We start from the raw sequence: 11,355 nt of genomic DNA, 5'->3' as shown, positions 1-11,355 counted from the left end.
TGAGGTACATTGATTGATTTTGTTGCTGGGATCTTCTACTACATCTGTTCTCTCCTTTAGACTGCTCCCTTACTCATGGATGCCCACTATGTTATTTCGGAATGGGCCACATGAACAAAATTGTGTATAACATAAAAATGATCAGATTAAAGGAAATCTAAGATTTTAAAGTTTAAGAAACAGAACTCATTCACCTCAATTATGGAATTTTTAAAAACACAAATTTTATAAATAAAGATGAGGTTTTCATTTATTTTTTTTTTACCACAATTATTAATATTACTGTCTTGTTTTGTTGGCTTTATTAATTGGGTTTCTTTTTCCTATATTTTTTCTCTTCAACGTACGTCGCCATCAAATGTTGTAAATTACCATTCACGAAAACCTAAAAGAAAATAAACTTGAACTTGAATTATAAACACCATGTTCACTTTGAAATAATCCTGCTTTGAGACGATTGGTCACATATTTTTTTTTCAGGTGCTTGTGGCCAAGGAATGTTTTGAGCACTGATAATGTCTGCCATATGTTATGTTTCTTAACATTTTTTTTTCCTTTTCGTGATTGTTGGTAGGTCCAATTTTTAAAGAGCGTCTTTAAATTTTCAAAAATTTCACTAACTGGAACATTGAAATGGTGCAATCGATATCCACTTGATGTGCTCAAAGCGCTTTACAAGGGTTCCCTAGCCAACAGCAGCTCTCAACATGTAGGGCGAGACATGACGTCTGTTAGGCAATATTTAATTTTTTTTTCCCCGACAGAGACAATGCTGTTAACAACCAGGTCCTCATTTTACACCTGAATGCAATGAGAGAATGTGAGTAAACAGCCTTTTCCACAAACTCAACTTTATGCTGCTCAGAGTGGGACTGAAACCCTGGACCTTCCGATCTGAGGGCAAATGTTATACCACAAGACCACGTCGCTGCACTAACTGAACCATGTGTCTAGATTAGACTTTCTTTTGAGTAGTTTTAGACTTAACACACCAATACAAAATCTACTTCTGTATAGTCATTCTCCAAAGCCATTGGGCCCATGGATCTTGAGTTTATCCCAAGTTTTCAGCACTAAACAGACACTAGCAATTGGATAAGACACTAGTCTATCACAAAGTACTGTCCACAAGACTTCACCCTTGTTGATCCTGTTCCATTTGCATGTAAAGCGAGTGCTCTATCAATTGAGCTATTTGGGCCTCCACCCCCCCCCCCCCCCCCCCCCGTCCTCTTCTGTTTGCTAATTATATAAGTATCTCTTTTTTTTTTAGAACTCATATTGGGCGCTTGTGAAGACAAATAGACTCTAGACTCTAGACCTATAATCACTTTAGAGCGATACAAAAGCGTTATGGCTCAATACATTTTTTAAATGGAAATAGTCAAAAAATAAAATTACGCCTTTGAAGATCTCATTGGATGCCCCCCCCCCCCCCTCTCGCGCTCTCTATCTCTCTCTCTCTCTCTCTCTCTCTCTCTCTCTCTCTCTCTCTCTCTATATATATATATATATATATATATATATATATATATATATATATATATATATATATATATATATATATATACATATCGTGGCATCGATCGTTTACACTTTGCCTTCTTATGATGTTTCAGATATATTCTTATATGTTAAAATATTAATGTGTGATATTTATTTAATTATACACATGGTATAATGTCCGCAATAAAATATTCGTATACATGAATAAAAGGTTGTACCTATGTTGGGCTTTATTTTTCTTACTACATGTTTGTTCACATTGTTTGCGATGGGGTCTTCTGATTTACCACGGTGGGCGAAGTGGTCACTCTTGCTGTGTCTTCTACTTCAATCCCCATACCTCTTTCCTTTTACACGCTGCTCCCTGTCTGTTCTGGATTGAGATTGCTCAGGCCTTTTTTTTATTTTTCCTGGTCCTGTAAATTATTTCTCTGTTATGCAATATTGTACTATTTGGTTTTGAACATAGGTAATTGTAATAATTTGATTGTTTTCTTCAGGCGGGATCCTTTGCTGTATGAGACTTTAAGTTAGAAGGCCCATTGATAGATTGCTCATGGAATCTTCTGTTTCTAATTGAATCGGTTCCCTTTTCATTAGTTTGTCTTTGATACTTTTAACTTCAGATCTGGACTTTCCCCTGATTGTCTTCCTTTTTTACTGGCGCTGAAATGGCGTAAATGTGTCGTAAACGCCGTAAGCCTCAAATTCAAATTCAAATAAAACTAAAGAATTAAAATTTTTGTCGTCTTATTGGGATTTTTAGGAGTTTTAATTGCATTTATCTCGCTTTAGAGCCTTTGTAAAATTGCTTAAATAAGTTTTAATTCTGAGTCAATGTCTCGTGTTTTGGTAGTCACTTTGATTTCATGAATTTAACATGGAAATGTGATACTTAATTTCTTTCTTACTTTGATTTAACATCAAATCTTACCGGTTTCACCATAAGACATGCAACGGCAATGCGATTATGACATGAATCCCAAGTCAAACGACCAACATTTTTCAAATGTCGTGTCAAACTGGTTTTAAGTTAGAATAAACTAGGTCATGAAGAAAAAATGAGTTTATATTGCAAAGCGCTTTGAGCACATTTCGTGGATATTGTGTTATATAAACTTCAACGTTTTTATTGTTATACTAGGCTGGTCTGAAAAGTCTTGACGCCAAGTGAATATTTCCGATTGTATTGAATTCGCCAGTATAATCTATACATCAAAATGTGCGTAATTTATTTTTCTATTAGGTCACCAGATTTTGTTTGCCCGCTATTTCTTGATTTTAATTTATTCTATTTGAAATAATCCCTATTCCAACAAGGCGGTCGATGAGATCACACACAAAATTAATGCAATAAACAGCGTGCTGTGACTAAGTTCCCTATCGCATAGAGATGTATACCCGTAAACATTCACAAACGGCTGAAACGTGTTTATGGTGTTGTGTGTTGGTATTCGAACAGTTCAAAGGTGGCTTAAGTGCTTTACTGGTACTAATGCTGTCTCCACCAACATTAATGAGCAGGTTCGCGGTGGTCGTCTACAAACTGTATCGAGCGAGGTAAATCAAGAACAAATTTAAACTTAAGGCAACCATCGTCGGGTAAAACAATCAGATTTCGCAAAGGCTTAGAATCTCATAGGGTAGAGTTGGATATATCGTTCTAGAAATACTGGGTTACAGAAAGGTATGTGCCCTTGGAGACCGAAAATGGTCGTACAAACGAATGATCACTTTGTTCCGATTTAGCTGCAAGCGGCTTTTTCCTTTTTTTAAGTCTTAAGAGACAACTCAAGAAGGCAAATTTTGGCAGTGATGGCGAGGTGCAATCGGAGGTGACTCGAATGTGTCGAAGTTTGCCACGTGAATTCCTCTTCCATGTAATAACTGTTTTGCCACGTGAATTCCTCTTCCATGCAATAACTGTTGCATCGTTGGCGACTTGATGTGGACGGAAACGGTGACTATGCTGACTTTTAAAATGATAAATGGAAAGGACATGAACTAAGCTTTGTTTTGGTACCTTTGTCAATTTCGTATCTATTATAGTTTTGAAAATACAAGTGGCATCAAGACTTTTTAGTCTACCCTTGTATTTATTGACTTGGTTGGCATTTGAGTGTTTCCTCTCTTGGTAAGAATCCTGTATCTCGATCACAGAATGGGCTCACCGATAGATTAATATAGGTCTCAACGTTTGTTCTTTATCTAAACTAAACCTTTGGTCATACATGTTCGCGAGTGCTTTAATTAACGCCCATGGGCGTCCCGATAGCTCAGTTGATAGAGCACTTGTTTCACAATCATAGGGACAGGTGTTGATTTCGTGCGAAGTCAAGATTTTGTTCTGACTTCCTGTCCACCTGTCAGTAGTTGGATAGCAGGGTCAGATAGATCTGGCGGAAAGTAATTTGCGATAGACTAGCGCACTATCCAACGGATAGCAGGCAATTGCTAGTTTCCGTTTAATATAAAGAATAAGCCCTGGATAAACTCCATCCCCATGGGCCTTTTATTTGGCTCTTAAGTACTTCATTGTGGCATAATTTTGATATGGGATTTAGCAACTACTGTGTTATGCAGTTTTGTAACTAATAATATAACGACAATAATAATACAATCTGACAACTCTTACTCGGCAAACATAAGAAGAAAGGGGAAAAAACAGTGACGTTCAAGAAATTATATCTGTTTTTGGCCCACCCCATGTGCACATATTTGGAGGTCTGATCGCCGAACGCAATTGCGAGCTTGATTTAACATAAGTTATATTGGAAAATATTTTGCGTTGTTTGACAGTGTTTACAACAAAGAGACCATAACAATTTGGGTTATCAGACCTGCAACTAAGTACACGTCGGGTCCACGGCATGAATCTGTGTGCTAAAAGTTTGTGTTTAAAATTGAAATAATCAGAAACATGAAATGTTCGTTATTGTTAGTAATCAAGAAACTGTACTCATTTTTTCCCAATGAAACGTTTTGATTTAATTTAAGTCTCAAGTTTTTGGTTAGAAATTCAATTTCTAGCATCCAAATTGCCTGGACATATAACCATTTCTAGTTGATGTGTTATACTTTTGATTCCATCCATTTTGCTAAGTCCAAACCGTTGCAGTATAACGATGTGTTATTGTGCGTACATTTATTATTGATAATTCAGTCAAGTTTGGTATGGTGTTGACTCCACGAGGCATGGCTGATGTACAACAAAGCTCCGTTGATGGCGTAAATGGTGATGCACACGAGACAGAAATCCTTTAGAACGAAGAAAAGAATGAAAGCCAAATAAACACAGCCAACCATGCTGATGACGGACCCATAAAACTGGAAAGAAGCTGACACGGAAGAAGGCAGAAGTAAGCCTGAATTTGGAAACAAGAGAATAAAAACATTTTGTGTCAAAATCGAACTCCAAATAAGACATTCATCCTAAGATTGGTACTCTTCTGAAGGAGTAAAAATGGACGTAGAAAAACGTCTTTAGCCTGATCTACATCATGTGCTCTTGGTGTTTTACAAGGCAACAGCAACACTGATAATATAAGGCGAAGCAATAGACTGCAAGGCGCTATCAAAATGTCGCGGAGTTATCGTTAATCCTGACCTGTTTCTAATTTTACACCTGATTTTGGCAAGAAAATGTGAGTAAAGACTTTTGCCATGGTTTCAAAATTGTAACTCCACAAGTGTTACCCTGCCATTGATCTTTAGTCGGAAGTCGAGTGTGATACCGCTACACTTTAAAACTGTGGTAATAATAATAATAATAATAATAATAATAATAATAATAATAATAATAATAATAATAATAATAATAATTTTAACTTTTTAACCGCGTGACGACTTATCTATATAATTGGATTCTTGACTATTATCATCAACAGAGCAGTAACAGCTATGAGATACGGGCTCGGTTAAGCCTATGTCGGATTGCTCTTATTGTTAGTATTTTCTTGGTAAAAAATGTCATCCCTGACGTCAGATAAGAGATAAATTGGTTAAAGGCGAAATCGTCAGAAATAATTTAGTCGATTTTCATTTTAAAAATATAAAACTAGAAAAAAACACACAATTGTCCATTTACTGGACTCATGATTTAGACCTTGGATTAAATGACCATTGTCGGTTTCACCCGAGAAATTACTAGTTTAAAACGAAAGCACAGATATGGAAACCAAAGAGAGAACTGACAGATTTACTCACTCTACCCTAACAACGACTATATCCGTAGTTTATCCGAGTTACTTTTACCTCATGCCTATTTATTTCATTTTTATGAGACAAATTATAAGCGTAGTATCAAAGCTAATATTTTTAGTTTTTACATATTAAGGATAGTTGAATAAAACTATCTTTGTACATGCTCATTTTTAATGCATTTTTTCCAATTTTGAGAAGTAGCAAAAATCTCAAGGATTGAGTGAGTTAATGAATGACTGAATATAAAACAAATATCTTCGCATGTCACCGTAGTGAATGAAATAAATATTACGTTCTGGTTGGATGATGTGATACGTATGTTTATTTGGCAAAACCTGTCTGATGTTGCTCGAGATAGTTTTGAGATAAGAACGAATATAAGTGAAAAATTAATTATTATCTGCATGATTTTCCATTTTTCACTTCATTGTTTTTATTATCCATCTAGACTTGGTCTAGTGACTTGGTCCCAATTTTGAAATTTGCTACGACACTGCCCTTCAAGGGTTAATGTTTAAAGATGATGAAACGGCATACAGATCTGAGATTGACAGATTTGTTGGTTGGTGTGAAAATTAAATGTAGGAAAAACCAAAGAAATGATTTTTGATTTTAGGAGGAACACAAATTCCATCACTCCGCTCAAAATTAAAAATCAAGCTGTTGAGCAAGTTTCGGTTTATAAATATTTGGGTATTTTAATTGACAATAAATTGCAGTGGCATTTACAAACCGATGCTGTTATCTCAAAATTGAACTGAAGAATGTATTTTATTCGGAAACTTTCAGAATTTGACATAGACAAAACGTTACGCACCCTTTTTTTATGGATCCGTTTTGGAGACGGTTATTATTTTTTGTATTACAGCATGGTGTGGAAATGCCAGTATTTGCGACATTAAGAAAATTGATCGGATAACTGATAAAGCCAGGAGCTATACTCACCCAATTTCCAATGTGAAAGAACTGTTCAAGAGATTTTGTCTAAGTAAAATGGAGAAAGTTATGAAGGATGGCGATCATCCCCTTCGCAAATATTATATTAAGTTCTCCATGAGGAGCCGTCGTCTTATATCTATAAAAACAAAGACAACACGCCACCTTAATTCATTTTTGCCACATGGTGTTCGAATTTTTAACGCACAACTGTGATTTAAATTAAATACTATCTTTTAAATATACACTCACGTTTGGACTAAAGGCCAGAGGTATGGCCTATCTCAATTTCTTAAATTAATATATAAGGTGTTGCTATTGGTTCTTGGTTGTATAGTTTTACATGTTTGTACATTTGCATATATATATATATATATATATATATATATATATATATATATATATATATATATATATATATATACTATATATATATATATATATATATATATATATATATATATATATATGTATACATTGTCGCCATAGAGTCTCAACTTTGTGTTTATACATTTTTATGCATGCCACGTCTGTAAACGAATTTCCATTTTTTGTTGGATGAATAAAGTATATATTATTACTATTATTATTATTATTATTATTATTATTATTATATTATTATTATATTATTATTATTATTATTATTATTATTATTATTATTATTATTATTATTATTATTATTATTATTAGAGTAGATTCAGGAGGGAGCATGCCAAATCATGCATCTCTATAGAGATTTTCACATGAGACCCAACTTAACCCATCGGCAAGGACAGCTATACTGAAGCCCCCCCCCCCCCCCCTTGCCCATAGGTCAAACCATTTTAATATTGTAATTTGAGAAAAAAAATTATGTAAAAAATGATGAGCAATAATGAATATAACATATTTTTAAAAAGAGCAAAATACCAAACACTGAACGACCGTAACAAAAACAATAAAAACATAAATAATACATTACTTTTAAAAAATCAGACAGCAGAGAAATATTTAGATTTTGTTCTTTTTTTGAAGCTGTTATATCTATTTTTGTTTAGCCTATTAGTTTTTATTGTCCACAGCTTCTAGCAGCTTAGCATCACTTTATTTTTTTCTTCTGAATAGATTTGTTCATTTAAAAAGAAAATTCCTCTTTATAAACTGATATGATGTAAATTGGGTTGAAAAAAATTAATGAGCTACTTTTTATGTCAAAGATCCCTTATTTTTATTATTATTTTATTTTTATTCCTTTTGTTTTCTTTTTTCTTCTTCTTCTTCTTCTTCTTCCTCTTCTTCTTCTTCTTCTTCTTCTTCTTCTTCTTCTTCTTCTTCTTCTTCTTCTTCTTCTTCTTCTTCTTCTTTTTTTTTTTTTTTAAAGGGAAACTTATTAACTTAAAGAGTAATAAAAAGAAGACCAACTTACACGTTAGAATGTTGATGATGTAGAATACCAATCCAAGATTGCAGTTTCGGGAATTCAAGATGTGATTTTTTCCAAAGAAGACGTGCATCACTCCGAAGCCGACACTGTAACTGTTCGCGTGGAAAGTGGTGAAGGAGATGTAGGAAAGTTAGTGGAGCAGGCACTTATATTGATAATAACAAGAAATGAAGTGAGTAGGAATATGTCAGAAGACAACAGAGAATAAAAACTTCGCCGCGGCGATGGGGGCTCGAACCCGCGACCTTACTAGTACGACAACTCCGCATGACCGGGGAGATCTTGACTCTACCGTATGAGCTATGTCTTCTGGCACTTTCCTACTCACTTCATTTCTTGTTAAAGGAGATGTAGGTAATCATTCAATCTAGCCAGTTAACTGCCTTATTTTAAAAAGACACGTATTAAAAAATTTGACCAGAAAACTCGTCCTTCAAATATCGATCGATTAAATGACCATCGTTTTGCCAAGATATGAATAATGCATTTTTTAAAAATTGATAGACGAGTAACTTGCAATTTTTTTAAAAAATAAGGGTAATTCTATCACCTGTTGACTCAAATGATTATTTGTAAAATCTGCTAGAACATAATGATCGATCGACAACTGTCCGCCCTGTTTCCAGATTTTTTTGGTGCACCCCCAGACTCTTCATCGGACCGATTTTGATCGTTGATATCTCAAAATATTTGTCTCGATCTATGTTATTGTCCCAATACAGTAGTAAAGGTATTTAAACAGATGAGTGTCTGTTTATAATAGCCTTTATTATTTTTTCAAATATTGCGGGTTCTCCACTAGTATCGAGTGCAAGAAAAAACAACTGGAAAAGTGTAGAAGCCTGTAGCTCCCAGACTATAACCGATGCAAGTTTGAAATTTTACCACAGTAAAAGCCAATTATTGAAATTTATGTACACAATTTTTCAAGGAAATATAATGAAAAATTTGAATTCCACGATTATTTAAATAAACACAGCGCCGTTTGTTTTGTTTTATTTGGGTTTTTATTTTTTTTTTGTTTGTTTTTTGTTTTTTTGTTGGTTTTTTTTTTTGTCATATCGAAGATGTGTGACATACGAGTAATTCTCAAAATTTTATGTAATCTGTCGATCCCCCACTTTGCTTTATGACTGTTCGTAGCTTTTTTAAAAAATCTATCCAATTGAATTTTTATTGTCTTGAATTGTGATCCAAAACAATGCAATTTAAATTGTCTCTTTTTAAACTCTGCTTCCTTGTAAATCGTTGTACGAACCTTACAAACAATTTTGGACATAATTAAGCATATGCTGTAGACCATTAGATTCAAATGGGAACTCATTGGAGGCCATTCATCTTTTGAAATGAATCGAATGTCATTTTCTCTTAACTCTCTCCTCACCGATCATTTTCAGTATTTTTCTAAAACCGGTAGGCTTACCCGGCAGAAAAATATATTTTTAAAACTCAAACAATCTCTCTACAAAAAAACTTTATGTTCTTATTAATTAAACAAAGATCATTGTGATGTACAAAATAAATCTGAATGAGAAAAAAATGTATATTGTGTTCTAACAAATGTGACGATTTTGCTGATGGTGGTAAGGAGAGGGTTTTAAATAAGACTGCATTGTGCTACTAATGTGGGAATTTGCCCCGTTTTATTGAAAACAAATGACAGATCGGGATAGAATGAAACAAAGTGAGGAATAATTTCTTTTTTATAACAATGTTGCATGATTTTGCGCGTTCTTCTCTGTGGTTACTTGTCAATGAAATGTAATCTTGATTTTTTCATGCAAACTTACTCCAGCTGACACTATATTTCTTTTTTAAATTGTACCTATTTTCTTTCATGGTGAAATTCAATCAGTGAAATGCCTGATTTTGTTTGACCGTAAACAGTGTCATTATGTCGAAAGCTAACAACACGACGCAAGTTTGGAAACGTTCGATAATATGGTCATTTTCAAACGACTTTAGTAAAACCCGCATATTTTTTTTAACCAATAAAGGATGTTTAATTAAACTTGGCAATTATTAACGTAAGGTTTTGTTTTAGGTGCCTGCAAATATTTGAATGGTTATGATTTCTACTTTGTATTGAAAAAACGTCAAACTTTCTTCTTTTTTTTTTTCCTTCACTCTATATAATTCATAAATATACATAGCACCAGCTTGGCGCTATTGGCCACATATCACACTGTATACGGTACTCACGGTGATGTCAATACTTTGGAGCAACTCATCCGTTCATTGAAATCACACAGTGCCCTATAGTTTGGGTCTCTCTCCTTGCTCAGCTCGATGTGTAGTGAGTATAACGATATGACCATACCCATAATATTCAATACGAGCCGGTCAGTTGTGTTGGAGAAAAACAAGAAGTTAGAATCAATCTCCATTGTTTCAGCCTGAAAATTAAAAAAAAAATCTTACAATAAAGAAAGTATGAGGGTCCCCGATCCGATAGCTCAGTCCGCATGGCACTCGCTTTACACGCAAAATGAGAGAGATCGATTCCGGGTGAAGTCGAGATTTTATTCTGACCCCCCCCCCCCCCCCCCCTTGTGTCTACCCAGCAGTGATTTGGTAGCTTAGTCTGTTAGATCTGTCGGAAAGTAAGTTGCGATAGATTTGCATCTTACCAAAAGGGTAGCAAGCAATTGCTATTGTTCATTTCACGCTATAGAAACTAGGATAAACTCCGGCTCCATAGATCTAATTAATGACTCTGAAGGATTACTTTGGGGGGGGGTTGTTTTTTTTAAATAAAGAAATAAAAACATCATCCTCATTTACCCAGAAGAAGAGTTTTGAACCCGAAACGGGCCGTGTTTGGTATTTTGTTTGTTGTTGTAGGGTTTAATTCCAGGGAAGACGGGATTAATCCAGCGGGAGTGCAGCGATTGCAAAGTGAGTTAGGGTGATATGTAAACACTCGACTTGCTCAGGTTTAAACGAGTCAAAGTGATACTGAGCTACTAGAAGCTGAGGACTGTGAAAAGTAATGAACAATATTGAATAAAACAACTTTGAAAAAAACAACAAACAAAATACCGAACACGGTCCGTTTTGAGTTCAAAACCCTTCTTCAGCTAATAACAAGAACAATAAAAACATTAATTCATTACTCAAAATGTCCTTATTGTCTTTTTATTGGCTGAAGAAAAGAAAAATTAATTAAATTTATGCTGAATATAGTTATTATAGTCAGATTTTTATTATTAATGGCGCGTGTGTTTTTCTGTTTTTTCTCAGCTGTCCCTCTATCAAAAGCTGTACAAATTTGTGTCAACTTCTGA

At 34.4% G+C, this 11,355-nt stretch overlaps 1 protein-coding gene across 1 annotated transcript in view; it reads right to left on the bottom strand.

Moving 5' to 3' along the window:
• Nucleotides 1-4,474: 4,474 nt before the first annotated feature.
• LOC144969650 (vitamin K epoxide reductase complex subunit 1-like) overlaps nt 4,475-11,355 on the bottom strand; it is a 9,348-nt gene continuing 2,467 nt past the window's right edge. Inside the window, exons 2-4 of the mRNA XM_078908791.1 lie at nt 10,271-10,464; nt 8,051-8,160; nt 4,475-4,871 (exon numbers count right to left, since the gene is read on the bottom strand). Of these exons, the coding sequence (XP_078764917.1) occupies nt 4,666-4,871; nt 8,051-8,160; nt 10,271-10,455 (501 nt within the window). The 5' untranslated portion in view covers nt 10,456-10,464 and the 3' untranslated portion in view covers nt 4,475-4,665. The remainder of the gene's footprint in view (nt 4,872-8,050; nt 8,161-10,270; nt 10,465-11,355) is intronic.

Source organism: Berghia stephanieae, chromosome 3 (genome assembly GCF_034508935.2).
Source record: "Berghia stephanieae isolate SIO BIC M18660-M18661 chromosome 3, UCSD_Bste_1.3, whole genome shotgun sequence".
In the NCBI taxonomy this organism is placed as follows: Eukaryota; Metazoa; Mollusca; class Gastropoda; order Nudibranchia; family Aeolidiidae; genus Berghia; species Berghia stephanieae.
This window is presented reverse-complemented; position numbering and strand designations above follow the sequence as displayed.